Genomic DNA, 23,344 nt, shown 5'->3' with positions numbered 1-23,344 from the left:
CACAGAGATAACATAACAGAATTTGCAAAAGCTATATTTAACACTGGTTTCGTCCATAGCTAAATTAGCACTTATTTTGTTCACTATAACCAATCAAACATTTCTCCACAACGATAATGACCTTGTTGTGCATGTTATGACAGTTCAAGAGGCGTGTCCAGGAGTCCACACAGGTCTTAAGAGAGCTGGAGATTTCCCTGAGGACCAATCATATCGGGTGAGACCCGCCCCTTACCCAACTTTTCTGCTTCCATCAGCACTCAATCTATTGATCATTACACAACCTACATTTATTTTATTTTACCTTTATTTATACAGGTAAGTAAATTAAATGGCAATCCCGCCACTTTTCAACCTCATATTCATTATCTCCAGCACCAAACCAGTGTCTACATACGCGAAAAAACGGCGTGTTTCTATGATCTGTGTTTAAAAAGATAAGAAGAAGTGTCCTAAAAAAATGCTTCACAGGGAAGGATTAAAAGCAAAAAAATAAGAGGCCCAACCCACTTTTTCATTCACAATGGGGAGTTCTATAACCATCACCAGTAATAAACCTAAGGGCACAATGGAAAACAGCATCTACTGGTTTAAGTAGATGCTGCTGCATGCATACAGATAATATCCCCATAATTTAAAATAGACATAAGTGGCCTGGACAATTTCCTTCCTATTATCAAAAGTCAGACATGCTTTGTGTCTGTAAAAGAAACCAACCTTGAACTTCAACTTCTTCACCAGCTCAGTGACATGTTTTTTAAGTGACAGTTTGTCATCAAGCCAGATACCAACATATTTGTAGGAAGGAACTCGCCTAATTTTTGTACCTTTCAAACTTTGAAAACCCGCTTCAGTGAATTATTGGTTTTTCAGAATTTAGAGGGATCACTAACAGAGTCTGTCATAGCGCTAAGGAAGTAGTTTGATTTGGCCTGTTTAACCTAGGCAGTGCACCCATTTCTCAATTCCATAAATACCTGCCAATCAGCTAATGAGCCAGTGTGTCTAGCCTTGGCCCAGGCTTGATTTCTTATCAAGGGGAGGTCTGAGAGTACAGGAGAGTACCATGGATTAGTTTGGTTGAAAGGGGCATGTTTATCAGCCAGAGAGGTAAAAATGGATGAGAAAATTCAAGTGCCAAAACAGAGTCTGTGCAAGTGTTGGTTCTGGAGACCAGAGGTGGCAGAACGGAGTGCTCAGGTTGTGGTGTAGGGTTTGAGCATAGCCTGAAGGTAGGGAGGGACAATTCCTCTTGCTGCTCCGTAGGCAAGTACCATGGTCATGTAGTGGATGCAAGCTTCGACTGGAAGCCAGTGGAGTGTACAGAGGAACGGGGTGACATGAGAGAACTTGGGAAGGTTGAAATCCAGGCGAGCTGCAGCGTTCTGGATAAATTGCAGGGGTTTGATGGCACAAGCGGGGAGCCCAGCCAACAGTGAGTTGCAGTAGTCAAGTGCCTGGATTAGGACCTGGGGCACTTCCTGTGTGAGGTAGGGTTGTACTCTACGGATGTCGTAGAGCATGAACCTGCAGGAGTGAGTCACTGATTTGATGTTTTCAGAGAATGAAAGGGTGTTGTCCAGGGTCACGCCAAGGTTCCACTGGAGTTGTCAACCATGATGGAAAGGTCTTTGAGCGATCAGGCCTTCCCCGGGAGGAAGAGCGCCTCCGTCTTGTTGAGCTTGAGGTGGTGGGCCGACATCCAAGCTGAGATATCTGCCAGGCACACAGAGATGCGTGTCACCACCTGGGTGTCAGAAGGGGGTAAGGAGAAAAGAGTGTCATCCGCATAGCAATGATAGGAGAGACCATGTGAGGATATGACGGAGCCGAGTTACTTGGTGTATATAGAGAATAGGAGAGGGCCTAGAATCGAGCCCTGGAGGACACCAGTAGTGAGAGTATATGGTGCAGACACAGATCCTCTCCACGTCACCTGGTAGGAGTGGCCTTCCGGGTAGGATGCAATCCAAGAGTGTGCAAAGCCTGAGACGCCCAGCACTGAGAGCGTGGCGAGGATGATCTGTTTCACGGTGTTAATAATAATAATAATAATAATAATAATATGCCATTTAGCAGACGCTTTTATCCAAAGCGACTTACAGTCGTGCGTGCATACATTTTTTTGTGTATGGGTGGTCCCGGGGTTCGAACCCACTACCTTGGCGTTACAAGCGCCGTGCTCTACCAGCTGAGCTACAGAGGACCACAGTGTTGAAGGCAGCGGATAGATCTAGGAGGATGAGAACAGAGGAGAGAGAGTTAGCTTTGGCAGTGCGTAGAGCCTCCATGACACAGAATAGAGCAGTCTCGACTGAGTGACCACTCTTGAAGCCTGACTGGTTAGGGTTAGGAAGATCATTCTGAGAGAGATAACAAGAGAGTGATCAGAGACAGCATGCTCAAGTGTTTTGGAAAGAAAAGAAAGAAGGGATACAGGTCTATAGTTTGATGTCAGATGAGTCGAGTGTTGGTTTCTTGAGGAGGAAAACGACTAGGGCCATTTTGAAGTCAGAGGGGACGCAGCCAGTGGTCAGGGATGAGTTTGAGGGAAGTGAGGATTGGGAGAAGGTCTCCAGAGATGGTCTGGAGAAGGGAGGAGGGGATGGGGTCGAGCGGCAGGTTGTCAGGCGGCCAGATCTTACTAGTCGCAGGATTTCATCTGGAGAGAGAGGAGAGAAAGAGGTCCAGGCATAGGGTAGTTCTTTGTGAGTGGGACCATTGCACTCAATAGGCTGTGTGAATGAAGAGCGGATGTTGTCAACCTTCCATAGAGAGGGAGGAGGGAGGGGCAGGGGGTGACAGTTTAAGGAGGGAGGAGAAGGTGGAAAAGAGTTTCATAGGGTTAGAGGCAGAAGCTTGAAATTTAGATAGAAAGTTGCTTTAACAGTGGATACAGAGGAAGATAAGGTAGAGAGGAGGGAGAAGAAGGATGATAGGTCCTCCAGAAGTTTAGTTTTCCTAAATTTTCACTCAGTTGTTGGCAGCTCTGTTCTGTAAGCTCGCAATGAGTCACTCAGCCACAGAGCGTCGTCCAGGGTAGGGGAGGGAATGGCTGGCAGGGATGTAGCTCAGTTGGTAGAGCATGGCGTTTGCAACGCCAGGGTTGTGGGTTCGATTTCCAACGGGGGGCCAGTATGAAAAAATAAGAGCGTCTGCTAAATGACTAAAATGTAAATGTAAAAAACGAGGGCCGAGCCGGCCAGGAGGAAAGGGGACAGTGCTAGTCATAGGATACGGAAAGGGAGGAGAGTAGGGTCGAAGAGGCAGAATCAGGAGACTGGAGGGAGAAGGATTTAGCAGAAGGGAGAGATGGTAGGTTAGAAGAGGAGAGAGTAGTGGGAGAGAGAGAGCGAAGATTGCAACGGCGCATGACCATCTGGGTAGGGGCTGAGTGGCTAGGTTTTTTAAATTTACTTTATTTAACCAGGTAAGCCAGTTGAGAACAAGTTCTCATTTACAACTGCGACCTGGCCAAGATAAAGCAAAGCAGTGCGATAAAAACAACAACAACACAGAGTTACATCTGGAATAAACAAAAACGTACAGTCAATAATAACACAATAGAAAATAGAACATCTATATACAGTGTGTGCAAATGTTGTAAGTTATGGAGGTAAGGCAATAAATAGGCCATAGTGCAACATAATTACAATTTAGTATTAACACTGGAGTGATAGATGTGCAGAAGATGATGTGCAAATAGAGATACTGGGGTGCAAATGAGCAAAATAAATAACAATGTAAATAACAATATGGGGTTGAAGTAGTTGGGAGGGCTAATTACAGATGGGCTGTGTACAGGTACAGTGATCGGTAAGCTGCTCTGACAACTGATGCTTAAAGTTAATGAGGGAGATAAGTGTCTCCAGCTTCAGAGATTTTTGTAGTTCGTTCCAGTCATTTGCAGCAGAGAACTGGAAGGAATGGTGGCCAAAGGAGGTGTTGGCTTTGGGGATGACCAGTGGGTGTTGCTATGGTGACCAATGAGCTAAGATAAGGCGGGGATTTGCCTAGAAGTGATTTATAGATGACCTGGAGCCAGTGGGTTTGGCGACGAATATGTAGTGAGGGCCAGCCAACGAGAGTGTACAGGTCACAATGGTGGGTAGTATATGGGGCTTTGGTGACAAAATGGATGGCACTGTTATAGACTACATCCAATTTGCTGAGATGAGTGTTTGAAGCTATTTTGTAAATGACATCGCCGAAGTCAAGGATCGGTAGGATAGTCAGTTTTACGAGGGCATGTTTAGCAGCATGAGTGAAGGAGGCTTTGTTGCGAAACAGGAAGTTAATAAAACTATTAATAGCATAGGTGGAGCTAACAACAGTTGGGTTACTTACGGTAGCTAACAGAGCTTTCAATGGAAATTAAATTAGCAGGGTGAGAGCACTGAAATACTGAACAATTATTGATATTCATATGCAAACCATAATATGCTGGATTTAGGTTTCCCACTAGTTAACAGAGCCACAAAGTCAAAATTTGTGTGGTTATCAGTGTGGTTAAGGTTAGGGTTAAGGTTAGGGTTAGGTTTAAAATCTGATCTTAAGAAGGTAAATTGTAGAAATAGGTGGAGTTCAGCCATAATTATGACTTTTTGGATGTGTTATCTAGTGACGACCTGGCTTTAGGCTTGCAGGGTCTAGCATCAGGGTTAGATGCTATTGGGTATTATTATTATAACTATAATTTCCCCCTCCTGTTTCCCATCCAGCTGGGCTCAGGAGTTCCTCAGTGAGGAGAACCGAGGTCTGGACGTCCTGGTTGACTACCTGTCCTTCGCCCAATGTGCCGTCACGTAAGTACGAGTCCTTCACGTCTACAATGCCTTCAGAAAGTATTCCTACCCCTTGAATTATTCCACATTTTGTTGTGTTACAGCCAAAATTCAAAATTGATTAAAGATATATTTTTTTCTCACCCATCTAAAATCATGTTTTTAGATTTTTTTCTCAAATTAATTGACAATGAAGTACAGAAATCTCTCTTTAAATAAGTATTCACATCCCTGAGTCAATACATTGTAGAATCAAATCAATCACATTTTATTTTATTTGTCACGTGCTGAATACAACAGGTGTAGACCTTACATTGAAATGCTTACTTACAAGCCCTTAACCAACAATGCAGAGTTTAAAAAAAAGTAAGTAACAAAATATTTGCTATAAAAATACGATACAAATGTCCAATAAAAAAAAGATACACAATAAAAGAACAGTAACGAGGCTATATAAAGGGGGTACCGTTACCGAGTCAATGTGCGGTGGTACAGGTTAGTCGAGGTAATTGAGGTAATATGTACACGAAAGAAAAGCAATTTATTTGTCCATTAAAATAACATCAAATTGATCAGAAATACAGTGTAGACATTGCTAATGTTGTAAATGGCTATTGTAGCTGGAAACGGCTGATTTTTTATGGAATATCTACATAGCCTTACAGAGGCCCATTATCAGCAACCATCAGTCCTGTGTTCCAATTGCACGTTGTGTTTGCTAATCCAAGTTTATCATTTTAAAAGGCAAATTGATCATTAGAAAACCCTTTTGCAATTATGTTAGCACAGCTGAAAACTGTTGTGCTGATTAAAGAAGCAATACAACTGGCCTTCTTGAGACTAGTTGAGTATCTGGAGCATCAGCAATTGTGGGTTCGATTACAGGCTCAAAATGGCCAGAAACATATAACTTTCTTCTGAAACTCGTCAGTCTATTCTTGTTCTGAGAAATGAAGGCTATTCCATGTGAGAAATTGCCAAGAAACTGAAGATCTCGTACAATGCTGTGTACTACTCCCTTCACAGAACAGCGCAAACTGTCTCTAACCAGAATAGAAAGAGGAGTGGGAGGCCCCGGTGCACAACTGAGCAAGAGGACAAATACATTAGAGTGTCTAGCTTGAGAAACAGGCGCCTCACAGGTCCTCAACTGGCAGCTTCATTAAATAGTACCCCCAATACACCAGTCTCAACGTGAACAGTGAAGAGGCGACTCCGGGATGCTGACCTTCTAGGCAGAGTTGCAAAGAAAAGCCATATCTCAGACTGGCCAATAAAAATAAAAGATTAAGATGGGGCAAAATAATACAGACACTGGACAAAGGAAGATTGGAAAAAAGTGTTATGGACAGACAAATTGAAGTTTGAGGTGTTTGGATCACAAACAAGAACATTTGTGAGACGCAGACCAAATGAAAAGATGCTGGAGGAGTGCTTGATGCCATCTGTCAAGCATGGTGGAGGAATGTGATGGTCTGGGGGTGCTTTGGTGGTGGTAAAGTGAGAGATTTGTACAGGGTAAAAGGGATCTGTGGACGGCGCTTGATTGGAGCCATTTTCCTCCTACAACAGGACAATGACCCAAAGCACAGCTCCAAACTATGCAATAACTATTTAGGGAAGAAGCAGTCAGCTGGTATTCTGTCTATAATGGAGTGGCCACCACAGTCACCGGATCTCAACCCTATTGAGCTGTTGTGGGAGCAACTTGACCGTATGGTACGTAAGAAGTGCCCATCAAGCCAATCCAACTTGTGGGAGGTGCTTCAGGAAGCATGGGGTGAAATCTCTTCAGATTAATTCAACAAATTGACAACTAGTCCCGTGTAGCTCAGTTGGTAGAGCATGGCGCTTGCAACGCCAGGGTTGTGGGTTCGATTTCCACGGGGGACCAGTATGAAAAAATTATAATAATGCACTCACTAACTGTAAGTAGCTCTGGATAAGAGCGTCTGCTAAATGACTAAAATGTAAATGTAACTAGAATGCCAAAGGGCTGTAATTGCTGCAAATGGAGGATTCTTTGACAAAAGCAAAGTTTGAAGGACACAATTATTATTTCAATTAAAACTAATTATTTCTAACGTTGTCAATGACTACATTTCCTATGCATTTTGCTATATTTCCTATTCAAACTCATTTCATGTATGTTTTCTTGGAAAACAAGGACATTTCTAAGTGACCCCAAACTTTTGAACAGTAGTGTACATGTAGGGGTAAAGTGACTATGCATAGATAATAAACAGCGAGTAGCAGCAGAGTAAAAAAGGGGGTCAATGAAAATAATCCGGGTAGCCATTTGATTAACTGTTTAGCAGTCTTATGGCTTGGGGGTAGAACCTTTTAAGGAGCATTTGAGACCTAGACTTGGCTCTCTGGTACCGCTTGCTGTGCGGTAGCAGAGAGAACAGTCTATGACTTGGGTGGCTGGAGTCTTTGACAATTTTTTGGGCCTTCCTCTGAAACCGCCTGGTATAGAGGTCCTGGATGGCAGGAAGCTTGGACCCAGTGATGTACTGGGCCGTACGCACTACCCTCTGTAGCGCCTTGTGGATGCCGAGCAGTTGCCATACCAAGCAGGGATGAAACCAGTCAGGATGCTCTCGATGGTGCAGCTGTATAACTTTTTGTGGATCTGAGGACCCATGCTAAATCTTTTCAGTCTCCTGAGGGGAAATAGAGATTGTTGTGCCCTCTACACGACTGTCTTGGTGTGTTTGGAGCATGATAGTTTGTTAGTGATGTGGACACCAAGGAACTTGAAGCTCTCCACCCGCTCCACTACAGCTCCGTCGATGTGAATGGGGGTGTGCTCGGCCCTCCTTTTCCTTTAGTCCACAATCAGCTCCTTTGTCTTGCTCACGTTGATGGAGAGGTTGTTGTCCTGGCACCACACTGCCAGGTCTCTGACCTCTTCCCTATAGGCTGTCTCATCGTTGTCGCTGATCAGGCCTACCACCATTGGGTCGTCAGCAAACGTAATGATGGTGTTGGAGTCGTCCGGGCCACACAGTCATGGGTGAACAGGGAGTACAGGAGAGGATTAAGTACGCACCCCTGAGAGGACCCCGTGGTGAGGATCAGCTTGTCAGATGTGTTGTTGCCTACCATTACCACCTGGGGGTGGCCCATCAGGAAGTCCAGGATCCAGTTGCAGAGAACTGTGTTTAGTCCCAGTGTCCTTAGCTTAGTGATGAGCTTTGCGGGCACTATGGTGTCGAACGCTGAGCTGTAGTCAACGGACAGCATTCTCACGTAGGTGTTCCTTTTGTCCGGGTAGGAAAGGGCAGTGTGGAGTGCAATAGAGATTGCGTCTTCTGTGGATCTGTTGGGGCGGTATGCGAATTGTAGTGGGTCTAGGGTTTCTGGGATGATGGTGTTGACATGAGCCATGACCAGCCTTTCAAAGAACTTCATGGCTACAGACGTGAGTGCTACGGGGCGGTAGTCATTTATGCAGGTTACTGGTGTAGTAGGATTCGGTCTTAGTCCTTTAGTCCTGTATTGATGCTTTGCCTGTTTGATGGTTCGTCGGAGGATATAGCAGGATTTCTTATAAGTGTCCGGATTAGTGTCCCGCTCCTTGAAACCGGCAGCTCTAGCCTTTAGCTCAGTGCAGATGTTGCCTGTAATCCATGGCTTGTGGTTGGGATATGAATGTACGGTCGCTGTGGGTCGACGTCGTCGATGCACTTATTGGTGAAGCCGGTGACTGATGTGGTATACTCCTCAATGCCATCGGATGAATCCCAGAACATATTCCAGTCTGTGCTAGCAAAACAGTCCTGTAGCTTAGCATCTGCGTCATCTGACCACTTCTGTATTAAGCGAGTCACTGGTACTTCCTGCTTGAGTTTTTGCTTGTAAGCCGGAATCATGAGGATAGAATTATGGTCATATTTGCCAAATGGAGGACGAGGGAGAGCTTTGTACGTGTCTCTGTGTGTGGAGTAAAGGTGACATGCTGGTAGAAATGAGGTAAAACGGATTTAAGTTTTCCTGCATTAAAGTCCCCAGCGCCGCTTCTGGGTGATCATACTCTTGTTTGCTTATGGCCTTATACAGCTCGTTGAGTGCGGTCTTAGTGCCTGCATCGGTATGTGGTGGTGAATAGACAGCTACGGTTTGTGGTGGTAAATAGACCACACTCTTGGTAAATAGTGTGGTCTACCTCAGACGAGCAACACCCCTCATCTTACCGGAGGTTGCTGTTCTGTCTTGCCGATGCACGGAAATCCAAGTCAACTGTATATTATCCATGTCTTCGTTCAGCCACGACTCTGTGAAACATAAGATATTACAGTTTTTAATGTCCCGTTGGTAGGATAGTCTCGAACGGAGCTCATCCAGTTTATTCTCCAGTGATTGCACGTTCGCCAGTAGAACGGATGGTAAAGGCGGATTATCCACTCACCAACGAATTCTCACCAAGCACCCGGATTTGCGGTGCATGTATCTGCGTCTCTTCTTCATGCGAATGACGGGGAGTTGGGCCTGTTCCAGGAAGAGCCATAAATCGTTTGCCTCCTATTCGTTAAAGAAATAATCTTCGTCCAGTCCGAGGTGAGTAATCGCTGTTCTGATAATCCAGAAGCTCTTTTCTGTCATAAGAGACAGTGGCAGAAACATTATGTACAAAAAAGTTACAAACAGCTCGAAAAAACACACACAATAGCACAATTGGTTAGGAGCCCGTAAAACAGCAGCCATCCCCTGGCGGCGACTAGAGCTTTGACTCGTCTTGGGTATATTGTATCAGCTTTGCACATATGGATTTGGGGAATTTCTCCCATACTTCCTGGCAGATTTCCTATAGCTCTGTTAAGTTAGATGGGGAGTAGCTGTGAACAGCAATCTTCAAGTCTTTCCACAGATTGTCAATGGGATTAAAGTCTGGGCTTTTTTTATTTTTTTTATTTTTATTTAACCTTTATTTAACCAGGTAAACCAGTTGAGAACAAGTTCTCATTTACAACTGCGACCTGGCCAAGATAAAGCAAAGCAGTGCGATAAAAAACAACAACACAGAGTTACATATGGGGTAAAACAAAACAAAGTCAAAAATACAACAGATATACATATATATACAGTGTGTGCAAATTTAGCAAGTTATGGAGGTAAGGCAATAAATAGGCTATAGTGCAAAATAATTACAATTTAGTATTAACACTGGAATGATGTGCAAGAGATGATGTGCAAATAGAGATACTGGGGTACAAATGAGCAAAATAAATAACAATATAGGGATGAGGTAGTTGGGCGGGCTAATTTCAGATGGGCTGTGTACAGGTGCAGTGATCGGTAAGGTGCTCTGACAACTGATGCTTAAAGTTAGTGAGGGAGATAAGTGTCTCCAGCTTCAGAGATTTTTGCAATTTGTTCCAGTCATTGGCAGCAGAGAACTGGAAGGAATTGCGGCCAAAGGAGGTGTTGGCTTTGGGGATGACCAGTGAGATATACCCCGCTGGAGCGCAGACTACGGGTGGGTGTTGCTATGGTGACCAATGAGCTAAGATAAGGCGGGGATTTGCCTAGCAGTGATTTATAGATGGCCTGGAGCCAGTGGGTTTGGCGACGAATATGTAGTGAGGACCAGCCAACAAGAGCGTACAGGTCACAGTGGTGGGTATTATATGGGGCTTTGGAGACAAAACGGATGGCACTGTGATAGACAACATCCAATTTGCTGAGTAGAGTGTTGGAGGCTATTTTGTAAATGACATCGCCGAAGTCAAGGATCGGTAGGATAGTCAGTTTTACGAGGGCATGTTTGGCAGCATGAGTGAAGGAGGCTTTGTTGCGAAATAGGAAACCGATTCTAGATTTAACTTTGGATTGGAGATTCTTAATGTGAGTCTGGAAGGAGAGTTTACAGTCTAACCAGACACCTAGATATTTGTAGTTGTCCACATACTCTAGGTCAGACCCGTCTAGAGTAGTGATTCTAGTCGGGTGGGCGGGTGCAAGCAGCGTTCGGTTGAAGAGCATGCATTTAGTTTTACTAGTGTTTAAGAGCAGTTGGAGGCTACTGAAGGAGTGTTGTATGGAATTGAAGCTCGTTTGGAGGTTTGTTAACACAGTGTCCAATGAAGGGCCAGATGTATACAAAATGGTGTCGTCTGCGTAGAGGTGGATCTGAGAGTCACCAGCAGCAAGAGCGACGTCATTGATATACACAGAGAAAAGAGTTGGCCCAAGAATTGAACCCTGTGGCACCCCCATAGAGACTGCCATAGGTCCAGACAACAGGCCCTCCGATTTGACACATTGAACTCTATCTGAGAAGTAGTTGGTGAACCAGGCGAGGCAGTCATTTGAGAAAACAAGGCTATTTAGTCTGCCAATAAGAATGCGGTGGTTTACAGAGTCGAAAGCCTTGGACTGGTCAATGAAAACGGCTGCACAGTACTGTCTATTATCGATTGCGGTTATAATATCGTTTAGGACCTTGAGCGTGGCTGAAGTGCACCCATGACCAGCTCGGAAACCGGCTTTGGCTGGGCCACTCAAGGACTTTCACATTCTTGTTCTGAAGCCATTCCAGCATTGCTTTGGCTGAATGCTTGGGGTCATTGTCCTATTGGAACGGAAATCTTTACCCCAGTCTAAGGTCCTTTGCACTCTGAAGCAGGTTCTCATCAAGGATTTGCCTGTATTTGGCTCCATTCATTGTTCCCTCTATCCTTATCAGTCTCCCAGTCCCTGCTGCTGAAAAGCATCCCCATAGCATGATGCTGCCACCACCATGCTTCATGGTATGGATGGTGTTTGAAAGGTGGTGAACTGCCTAGATTGGGGAAGTGCTGTAGAGACTGTTATCCTTCTGGCAGGTTCTCCCATCTCAGCCAAGGAACTCTGTAGTTCTGTCAGAGTGGTCATTTGGTTCTTGGTCACCTCCCTGAGCAAGGTCCTTCTTGCCCGGTTGCTCAGTTTGGTCGGACGGCCAGCTCTAAGCAGAGTCTGTGTAGTTCTATATTCTTTACATTTCCCAATGATGGAGACCACTGTGCTCTTGGAAACTTTCAACACTCTAGAAATTGTTTTATACCCTTCCCCAGATATACAGTGAGGGAAAAAAGTGTTTCATCCCCTGCTGATTTTGTACGTTTGCCCACTGACAAAGAAATGATCTGTCTATAATTTTTATGATAGGTTTATTTGAACAGTGAGAGACAGAATAACAACAACAAAATTCAGAAAAACTAATGTCAAAAATGTTATAAATTGATTTGCATTTTAATTAGGGAAATAAGTATTTGACCCCCTCTCAATCAGAAAGATTTCTTGCTCCCAGGTGTCTTTTATACAGGTAACGAGCTGAGATTAGGAGCACACTTTTAAAGGGAATGCTCCTAATCTCAGCTTGTTACCTGTATAAAAGACACCTGTCCACAGAAGCAATCAATCAATCAGATTCCAAACTCTCCACCATGGCCAAGACCAAAGAGCTCTCCAAGGATGTCAGGGACAAGATTGTAGACCTACACAAGGCTGAAATGGGCTACAAGACCATCGCCAAGCAGCTTGGTGAGAAGGTGACAACAGTTGGTGCGATTATTCGCAAATGGAAGAAACACAAAAGAACTGTCAATCTCCCTCGGCCTGGGACTCCATGCAAGATCTCACCTCGTGGAGTTGCAATGATCATGAGAACGGTGAGGAATCAGCCCAGAACTACACGGGAGGATCTTGTCAATGATCTCAAGGCAGCTGGGACCATAGTCACCAAGAAAACAATTGGTAACACACTACGCCGTGAAGGACTGAAATCCTGCAGCGCCCGCAAGGTCCCCCTGCTCAAAAAAGCACATATACAGGCCCGTCTGATGTTTGCCAATGAACATCTGAATGATTCAGAGGAGAACTGGGTGAAAGTGTTGTGGTCAGATGAGACCAAAATGGAGCTCTTTGGCATCAACTCAACTCGCCGTGTTTGGAGGAGGAGGAATGCTGCCTATGATGACCCCAAGAACACCATCCCCACCGTCAAACATGGAGGTGGAAACATTATGCTTTGGTGGTGTTTTTCTGCTAAGGGGACAGGACAACTTCACAGCATCAAAGGGACGATGGACGGGGCCATGTACCGTCAAATCTTGGGTGAGAACCTCCTTCCCTCAACCAGGGCATTGAAAATTGGTCGTGAATGGGTATTCCAGCATGACAATGACCCAAAACACACGGCCAAGGCAACAAAGGAGTGGCTCAAGAAGAAGCACATTAAGGTCCTGGAGTGGCCTAGCCAGTCTCCAGACCTTAATCCCATCGAAAATCTGTGGAGGGAGCTGAAGGTTTGAGTTGCCAAATGTCAGGCTCGAAACCTTAATGACTTGGAGAAGATCTGCAAAGAGGAGTGGGACAAAATACCTCCTGAGATGTGTGCAAACCTGGTGGCCAACTACAAGAAATGTCTGACCTCTGTGATTGCCATCAAGGGTTTTGCCACCAAGTACTAAGTCATGCTTTGCAGAGGGGTCAAATACTTATTTCCCTCATTAAAATGGAAATCAATTTATAACATTTACATTTACATTTAAGTCATTTAGCAGACGCTCTTATCCAGAGCGACTTACAATACCAACACTTTTGACATGTGTTTTTCTGGATTTTTTTGTTGTTATTCTGTCTCTCACTGTTCAAATAAACCTACCATTAAAATTATAGACTGATCTTGTCTTTGTCAGTGGGCAAATGTACAAAATCAACAGGGGATCAAATACTTTTTTCCCCCACTGTATATGCCTCATCACAATCTCTGAGATCTACGGACAGTTCCTTGGACTTCATGGTATAGTTTCTGCTCTGACATGAACTGTCAACTATGGGACCTTATATAGGCAGGTGTGTTTCTTTCTAAATCATGTCCAAACAATTGAATTAGCCACAGGTGGACCCCATTTAAACTGTAGTGACATGTCAAGGAGGATCAAAGGACATTGGATGCACCTGAGCTCAATTTGGAGTGCCATAGCACAGGGGTGTGAATACTTATGTAATTGAGATATTGCTTTATTTTATTTCCAATAAATGTTCAAAAATTTCACTTCGTCATTTTGTGGTATTGTGTGTAGATGGGCGAGACAAACAAATAGATGTAATTCATTTTGAATTCAGGCTGTAACACAACAAAATGACAAATAAGTCAAGGGGTATGAATACTTTCTGAAGGCACTTGTATGTGGATGGGACAATCTGAGAGGAAAATGTTTTGATATAGAGGCTTCAACCTGATGTGGGTCTTTTTGGTAGTTCTGGGTCTTTGCTTCTTCTTTTTGGGACACTTTAGTAATGAAACATATCCGAGGGCTTTAGATTTAACATTTAACGTCACTTTAATATTCCACATTGATAATATTGGGTCAACTCTCCCATTCATGTCCAAATTCCTGGTTCTTTGGACTCTCAGCTATGACATGGACAGTTTGGACAATGGGACTTCCACACCAGAGAAATCGGTGGAGGACTTGACGAGGAGTGCCAGTAACTCTCCAACCCATGGTGCTTCTAAAGCGGCTCGTGCCCTTACTGTGAGGTGAGTGTCACCAGGAATTGGTGAGAAGTATGGAGATGAACTTCTGTCTGTTAGATGGGACTGAGGTTGGGCTACACTTGTAGTTCTTGCATCCTAGATTCATGGGCGTTAATTGCGAGGAATGAACAAGGACTCCCACTCCTCCCCACACCCACACTCTGTGACACACACATTGTGACACATACACACACACCATTCCCCCTTCCCAGTCCCCCCCCCTGGGAGTTGATGTGTCCGTAGATTGATCTCTGTGGATGTCTGTGATTGACGTCACTGCACGACTGGATCATTGCAGCGGGTGGTAGGCTGACACACACACACACAAACACACAGAGAGATTCGAGAAGAGTTTTCCTGGGAGACAAAGGCCTGGCTTTATAACTATGTTACAGTATTATGAGATGCAGAGGCAGGTCAGTACTGTGATATGAGATATGTCTGACAGATTATTTGAATTAGATACAGGGGATTTAGTCCCCTGTCTGTAGCTATATGTTTCTCTTTCCCCCAACTTTTTCACACTACTGTGGACTGTGTTGTAGTCATCTTATAGATAGATTACATCTAATTCAAATTATGTGGTGGTGTTGACATTTTTTTATCAAAACACAGGTGACATTCATTCCATGGGCATTGACAACCTGATTCACTTTGATGTAGATGACATTGAGCACGTTTACATATCCCGCTTAAGGTCTTATTTGGGATAAGCTGTTTACATGCACCTTTGATATTCCGCTCATGAGTATGTATCCCTGTATCCATGAATAAACCGAATATTCCTCATTTAAGTTCATATGGGATACATGGAATAGTAACTGAAATATGGACTGTAGGCCTATAACCTCTCACATTTAGTGTACTGTAATATTAACTCCTGCAGAATTATGCATTTCTTGCAGTGCAATTATAAAACAAATGTTAATTTAGTTTCAGGAACAGGAGTGGAGAAATATTATTACTGATACTTTTGATCAAATGTGAATGCATGTGTCTGAGTTTCCTGAAGGCAGCTGATGCTTGCTTGATCCTATTTAGAATTTTGAAGTCGATGCTGCAGTCCTCCGAGAGGATGCTGCCCAGGTATTTGAAGGAGGGGACTATTGCCAGTGATTTTGTTTAATGGTGAAGACAGGCATGGTGGGTGGAGGGCTGGATCTCCATTGGCAGACCACCTCTGTCTTGGTGGTGTTGATAGACAGTCCCATCCTGCTATAGACCCTCACAGCCGTTACATGGATGGACTGAAGGTCTTCCGGAGTGTGGGCCACAAGAGCACAGTCATCAGCATTCTGCAGCTCAAGAACCCACTCCGTCAAAACCTTGGTGGTTGCTTGGAGCCTCCTAATGTTGAATAGGTTTCCATCCAGCCTGAAGTCCACCGCAACCCCGCTGCTGTCCTCAAGCCCCTTGTGGAGAAGCTGGGTGACACATAGGAGGAAGATGTTAAAGAGTACAGGTGCCAGCACACACCCCTGCCTCACACCGATGCTTACTCCAAAGGACACTGACTACTGCCCTCCTATGGCCACCCGAGTCATCATCCCATCATGGAACTGGCAAAGAATGTTGACAAATTTGTCTGGACAGCCAAAAGAATGCCCCATAGTAGTTCTCTGCTCACAAGGCCTTGGAGAGGTCGACAAAGGCCATGAAAAGGTCCTGATGTTGTTCACAGCACTTCTTCTGGAGTTGCCGTGCCGTGAATATCATGTCGACCGTACTCCTGTTCTTTCTGAAGCCACACACACACACACCTCTATAATCCTTTTCATCTGTAGGGTAAACGTTGGATGCAGCATGCCTCCCTCTCAACAATGTAGTCTATGTCTAAATGTAAACATTGTGTAAACGTGAATGTGAGCAATGTCTGACTAGGGCCAAACCATCAGACATTCCACCCATCAACAGACATCTTGGAGGGTCCATTTTGGGGCACTGCCTGTCATTGAAGGGTGTGTAAGAACCATTTCTCATCATCGCCTCCTCTCTCTTATGTTGGATTGTCTCTGTTTCTCTAACCTTTCTTTGTCCCTCTCTCACTCTTACTAACTCAGATGTCATTTTGAAGGGACTATTAATATGCACACCACCATTATGCCTCTCGTTGTGGTGTTGAGAATGGGAATAAAGACTAATTTCTTAGTTCATCATTAACAAGAATGACCCTAGCAATGAAAATGTAGGCGAGAGAGTAATTCTTATTTATGAACAATTTTGAAATATGTAGACATTATAAACACCTAGAGTTTACATTTTATAGTTATTTAAACATACCGCAAGGGCTTTGAATGAAAATGTGTTACTGTGGCTTTGTAATAACCTAATATTTACATAATGCATAGCGCTATGCATTAGTAATAACATGGTAATAACAGCTACATTTCTCACCTGGCAGATTCAACTCTCTCCACAACAGGAAAGCGCTGAGGAACTCACGCCTCGTCAGTCAGAAAGACGACGTTCACCTCTGCATCATGTGTCTACGTGCCATCATGAACTACCAGGTACACACTGCTCCATGTAAACCTTATTTAACCTTTATTCAACCTATAACATTTGGCCAGGTAGGCCTATTCACCTTTATTTCTACTGTTAAAACAGAGTGACTAAATAGAGTTAGCTAGGAATAACATTTATTTTAGCCTCATGGCTTGGTGTTTTACACGCCATTACTTTATGCCTCCCTCCTATGCTGGAAGACATTGTCCATTGAAAAAGCGACAGTTGACAGGCTTTGTGTCAGTAATAATCAAGTCTACACTGCAGTATATGTCATATGACTGACGATGGCGATGACTGACAACTGTGTGTATGTGTGGGTTTAGTCTGGGTTTAACCTGGTGATGACTCACCCATGCTGTGTGAACGAGATCACGCTCAGTCTCAACAACAGGAACCCCAGGTGAGGACCAGTATTATTAGTGTGTGTGTGTGCTGAGTCTGTATGTCTGTCTGTTGTGTAAAATAATATTGTTGTTGAGTGTGTGTGCATGTGTGTGTTTTTAGTTTTAGTATCCTTGTGGGGACCAGAAGTGGGGACGTTTCGCCAGTTCCCACAAGGAAAAAGGCTATGGTAAGCTTAGGGGTTAGGCTTTGTCACGCCCTGGCTCTGGGGACTCTTAAATGTTGAGCCAGGGTGTGGATTTTCATTGTTTAGTTTTCTATGTTTTTCGTTCTAGATCGTTTATATCTATGTTGGCCAGGGTGGTTCCCAATCAGAGACAGCTGTAGCTCGTTGTCTCTGATTGGGGACCATACTTAGGCAGCCTTTTGGCATGTTAGTTTTGTGGGATCTTGTTAAGTAGGGTTTTGTGTATAACCTAGGACTTCACGTATCGTTTGGTTTATTGTTTTGGTTCGTGTGTGTACACAAATAAAGAATGTACGCTTATCACGCTGCGCCTTGGTCCGCTTCATCTGTCAGCGATCGTGACAGAAGATCCCACCACCAGAGGACCAAGCAGCGTGCCCAGGAGGAGAAGTTGGCGATGTCCCAGGTGGGAAACTGGTGGTCTTGGGAGGACATATTCGCGGGCAGAGGGCCATGGGCAAAAGTAAATGCCCAGGCAGGAGAGGAGAAACGGCGCCAACCGTGCCGACGACGGACACACGAGAGGCAACCCCAAGACATTTTTTGGGGGGGAGCACACGGCGTGGACGACGGGGCTGCTGGAGGCAGCTACAGGGCGAATCGGCGGACTAGGAGAGGAGGCCACCAGGTTTGGGGGGCTGGAAGGCTGGTTGGCGGAGCCTAGAGGTAGAGCAGAGCCAACTCCCCGTACTCAGGCTAGGCAGCGTGAGACTGGGCAGGTTCCGTGTTATGCGGAGCCACGTACTGTGCCGCGAGTGTTCCGGCACAGTCCTGTACGTCCTGTGCTAGCACCACGCACGTGTCGTGCTAAGGTGGGCATGCAGCCCGGTCCGGCCCGTCCCTGCTCCCCGCACCAAGCCAGTGGTGTGCATCGCCAGCCCGGTCCGGCCTGATCCTGCTCCCCGCACCAAGCCTGTGGTGCGCGTCGCCAGCCCGGTCCGGCCTGTTCCTGCTCCCCGCACCAAGCCAGTGGTGCGCGTCGCCAGCCCGGTCCGGCCTGTTCCTGCTCCCCGCACCAAGCCAGTGGTGCGCGTCGCCAGCCCGGTCCGGCCTGTCCTGCTCCCCGCACCAAGCCAGTGGTGCGCGTCGCCAGCCCGGTCCGGCCCGTTCCTGCTCCCCGCACCAAGCGAGTGGTGCGCGTCGTCAGCCCGGTCCGGCCCGTTCCTGCTCCCCGCACCAAGCCAGTGGTGCGCGTCGTCAGTCTGGCACGGCCCGTGCCTGCTCCACCGGTGTCCAGTCCAGCTCCGGCCAGTGGGGCCAGACCAGACCAGGGGCGCAACGGGGGGGTAGAGAGAGAGTGGTGGTCACGCCCGGAGCCGGATCCGCCTCCGAGGCGGAATGCCCACCCGGCCCCTACCCTCTTGTGGGGGGGGTGTACTGTCACACCCTGGCTCTGGGGACTCTTAAATGTTGAGCCAGGGTGTGGATTTTCATTGTTTAGTTTTCTATGTTTTTCGTTCTAGATCGTTTGTATCTATGTTGGCCAGGGTGGTTCCCAATCAGAGACAGCTGTAGCTCGTTGTCTCTGATTGGGGACCATACTTAGGCAGCCTTTTGGCATGTTAGTTTTGTGGGATCTTGTTCCGTAGGGTTTTGTGTATAACCTAGGACTTCGCGTATCGTTTGGTTTATTGTTTTGGTTCGTGTGTGTACACAAGTAAAGAATGTACGCTTATCACGCTGCGCCTTGGTCCGCTTCATCTGTCAGCGATCGTGACAGGCTTAGGGGTTAGGTTTAGGGTTAGGTTTACAATAAGGGTTAGGGTTAGAATTACGGTTTAGTTTTAGAGTTAGGAGTTAGGGTTAGGGTTAGGGGTTAAGGTTAGGTTAAGGGTTAGGGAAAATAGGATTTTGAATGGGAACCAATTGTTTGGCCCCCACAAGGATAGTAAAACAAATGTGTGTGTGTGTGCGCGCGTGTTTGTCTGTGGATGAGGGTATTATAATGTACACTTCTACCCCTCAGGACCAAGGCCCTGGTGCTGGAGCTGCTGGCTGCCGTGTGTCTAGTGAAGGGGGGTCATGACATCATCCTCTCTGCCTTCGACAACTTTAAAGAGGTTAGAGGGGTATCCATGACGACAGTCTCTTCGCCAACAAGTCCTGTCAAGCCCTACATCCTTCTGAAGTCTCTCAATATCATATTACATGTCATAGATGCTCCCATCAGTGCTCAATTTACGCAAAGCTTACATGAGTTACATGCAGATATCTAAAAAAAAGTTAGGATGTGGCCATCAGTCGTCTGCATGCTTTCCTTGATGACTCACACTAGCAGTGTGAACACGGCACAATCAACCCCCATCCAAAGACATCCTGTCTCAGTTTGAGATACATGGCATTGGGGTGCCACAGTAGGCTCAGGTTGGCATACCTCTCGTTCCTTTTGTTACTTGGGAAGAGATGGGGAACCCCACCACCCCCTTCACACACCGAACCCCATGGCAGCTGTCGGGGCAGTTGCCTCCTATAAGCAGACACAAAGTATGGAAGGGGCGGGAGGGGGTGGGGGCAAAAACATTTGTAACATTTGTTGGCGTCGTGACAGTTGAACCTTTCCGTGGACCTCTCACCACTGTCTGTCAAGGGAGCAACTGTTTCCAACAGAAAAATACCCCCATGGATAGGGCTACCCAGAGATTGCGATGTAGACCTGGATGTAGACCTGGGAATTATTAGAAATGGGCAAGGTCAGGGAAGCTAGGTCTGCAACCTGTGGTATTTATGGATAGTGGCCCCTAAGCACTGCTCTGTGGTCAGTTTTGTCTTTGAAGTCCTGATTGGTATAACTAGGAATGATGAGTGAAGCTGATCCTAGACCAGTAGTTATGGGAAACCTCTCCCTAGAGCGGATAATTACATGGACATTGACCAGAGCAGATAACTCTCTATCAAAATGTCTCACGTTCACTCGTTTCCTATGACGTATGTCTGGTGGCTTGAGGAAGTATCAGAACACGATATATCAGTGTTGGTTACTTACAGTCCGTCTTTTTAAAGCCCAATAATATGACACTCAGAGATAGGCATCGGTTAAACAATGCACACAAAGTTGTGAAATATTTAAAGAGGGATTGAGTTTTTCAACACTCTCAAATCAGCTCGATAAAAGTCATCAATAATTGCAGTATCCAGAGCTCTCGCCTTCTCATATCCAATCACGCACATTGTTTAAGCAATACTTTAGAGTAGTATCCTATTATCAGTTACAGAGCTGGCATCAAAAGCGGCACAGTGAGTGGTACTTGTTTTGGTACAGCGCAGAGAGACTGTGTGGGTGAGAGACTAATGGAGGGAGAGAGAGCGAGAGATGATAGATAGCACATTGTAGAGGAGTGAAGGAGTGTAGTAGTGAAGGCGGAAGGCATAGTGCCAGGCTTGCTCCTGTTACCCACAGTGGCAGAGCGTGAGCGTTGTTGGGGTACAGGCTGGCAGGTTGAAGTGCAGGCCTGTATTATTTAGTGGACATGAGTGGGCGGGGTGACGTTAATCCTTAAAGACAAATCACACATGTTCAAAGGGTGCAGCTAATGGATATCACACAATAGAGTAGTCTAACTGATATATTTCAGTTTCAAACACACTACTTACTCCTAGCGTGCAGAGTGTTCTGAACCCACTTTTGTATGTATGAGTAATGTTCATATTATAGGTTCCATTATTAAAGTCAGCTAACTTCCATTATAGAAGTCATTTCGGATAGCCTAGGGGTAGAGAGAGAGTGGAAGAGAGAGAGAAAGGCATAGCAAGATAAACTGCATGGGGAACAGGTGGCTGTATTTAAGGATACCCTGCCCCCCTGTGCATATTTGTGGTGTGGCAGTGCAGAATGATGTGCCCAGTCGAAAACCTTTTCCCCTTCCATCTATGTCGTTCATAAGGTATGTGGAGAGAAGAGCCGCTTTGAGAAACTCATGGAGTATTTCTGCAATGAAGAAAGCAACATTGACTTTATGGTGAGTCTGGCTCCAAATTGCACAATTCGTGTTCATTAGGTGTTCATTAGGTCCATCTCCTTCTGTGCACAGAAGAGATAATGCTCAGACTTGATAAGCAAGTTATAGTAGATGTCAACTTGATTCCATTGATGTAAACCATTGAAGTTACGTGACCATAGTTTTCCCACGGTGTACCATGCCATCTCCTACTGTTTATGTCCACCAGGTGGCGTGCATGCAGTTCATCAACATCATGGTCCACTCAGTGGAGAACATGAACTTTAGGGTCCATCTGCAGTATGAGTTTACCCACCATGGCCTGGATGACTATCTAGAGGTGAGTGAGCCAGAATCACAGAGAGAAGTTGCCCCTAACCACTGACACGTGGTCAGATATTTTCAGAAAATATCAAAATACTGTATACCCCCAGTTTTTTAAAGAATACTACTTATAATACCTTATGAGATTACATTACTACAACTGTCTTTCCTTATCATTACCAAAAACCTAAGGACTCATAATTCCATTGTGTATGTTTTTGTTGTCATAGGAGACTTAATTTGAAGGTAAATCAATTATGCATGTTTGGGCACATAATTAAATAGAACAGTAGTTTGTCTATGTATACAGTGCATTCAGAAATTATTCTGACCCCTTCAATTTTTCCACATTTTGTTACATTACAGCCTTATTCTAAAATTGATTAAATAAATAAAAATCCTCATCAATCTACACACAATACCCCATAATGACAAAGCATAAACAGGTTTTTAGAAATGTTTGCAAATGTATTACAAATAAAAAAACGTAAATACGTTACTTACATAAGTATTCAGACCCTTTGCAATGAGACTCGAAATTGAGCTCAGGTGCATCCTGTTTCCATTTATCATCCTTGAGATGTTTCTACAACTTGATTAGAGTCCACCTGTGGTAAATTCAATTGATTGGACATTATTTGGAAAAGCACACACCTGTCTATATAAGGTCCCACAGTTAACAGTGCATGTCAGAGCAAAAACCAATCCATGAGGTCGAAGGAATTGTCCATAGAGCTCCGAGACAGGATGGTGTTGAGGCACAGATCTGGGGAAGGGTACCAAAAGATTTCTGCAGCATTGAAGGTCCCCAAGAACACAGTGGCCTCCATCATTCTTAAATGGAAGAATTTTGGAACCACCAAGGCTCTTCCTAGAGCTGGCCGCCCGGCCAAACTGAGCAATCGGGGGAGAAGGGCCTTGGTCAGGGAGGTGACCAAGAACCCAATATTCACTCTGACAGAGCTCCAGAGTTCCTCTGTGGAGATGGGAGAACCTTCCAGAAGGACAACCATCTCTGCAGCACTCCAGCAATCAGGCCTTTATGGTAGAGTGGCCAGAAGGAAGACACTCCTCAGTAAGGCACATGACAGCCCGCTTGGAGTTAAAAAAAAAAAGGCACCTAAAGGACTCTCAGACCATGAGAAACAAGATTTTCTGGTCTGATGAAACCAAGATTGAAAAATGTGGCCTGAATGCCAAGAGTCATGTCTGGAGGATACCTGGCACCATCCCTAAGGTGAAGCATGGTGGTGGCAGCATCATGCTGTGGGGATGTTTTTCGCCGGCAGGGACTTGGAAACTACTCAGGATCAAGGGAAAGATGAACGGAGCAAAGTACAGAGAGATCCTTGATGAAAAACTGCTCCTGATCGCTCAGGACCTCAGACTGGGGCAAAGGTTCACCTTCCAACAGGACAACGACCCTAAGCACACAGCCAAGACAACGCAGGAGTGTCTTCGGGATAAGTCTCTGAATGTTCTTGAGCTGCCCAGCCAGAGTCCGGACTTGAACCCGATCATACATTTTTGGAGAGACCTAAATAGCTGTGCAGCGACGCTCCCCATCCAACCTGACAGAGCTTTAGAGGATCTGCAGAGAAGAAAGAGTGCCAAGCTTGTAGCATCATATCCAAGAAGAGTCGAGGCTGTAATCACTGCCAAAGGTGTGTCAACA

General features: G+C 45.3%; 1 protein-coding gene across 1 annotated transcript in view; it reads left to right on the top strand.

Annotated features, from left to right (window-relative positions):
* LOC121586352 (formin-like protein 1) overlaps positions 1-23,344 on the top strand; it is a 62,655-nt gene that overhangs the window by 28,504 nt on the left and 10,807 nt on the right. Inside the window, exons 4-11 of the mRNA XM_045225954.1 lie at positions 144-217; positions 4,722-4,805; positions 14,191-14,316; positions 16,715-16,823; positions 17,145-17,221; positions 19,377-19,470; positions 21,292-21,366; positions 21,575-21,685. Coding sequence (XP_045081889.1) covers positions 144-217; positions 4,722-4,805; positions 14,191-14,316; positions 16,715-16,823; positions 17,145-17,221; positions 19,377-19,470; positions 21,292-21,366; positions 21,575-21,685 — 750 coding nt within the window. The remainder of the gene's footprint in view (positions 1-143; positions 218-4,721; positions 4,806-14,190; positions 14,317-16,714; positions 16,824-17,144; positions 17,222-19,376; positions 19,471-21,291; positions 21,367-21,574; positions 21,686-23,344) is intronic.

The sequence above is a fragment of the Coregonus clupeaformis genome, chromosome 2, assembly GCF_020615455.1.
Source record: "Coregonus clupeaformis isolate EN_2021a chromosome 2, ASM2061545v1, whole genome shotgun sequence".
In the NCBI taxonomy this organism is placed as follows: domain Eukaryota; kingdom Metazoa; phylum Chordata; class Actinopteri; order Salmoniformes; family Salmonidae; genus Coregonus; species Coregonus clupeaformis.
Note: the sequence above shows the minus strand (reverse complement) of the source record. Positions and strands in the feature narration are given on the sequence as shown.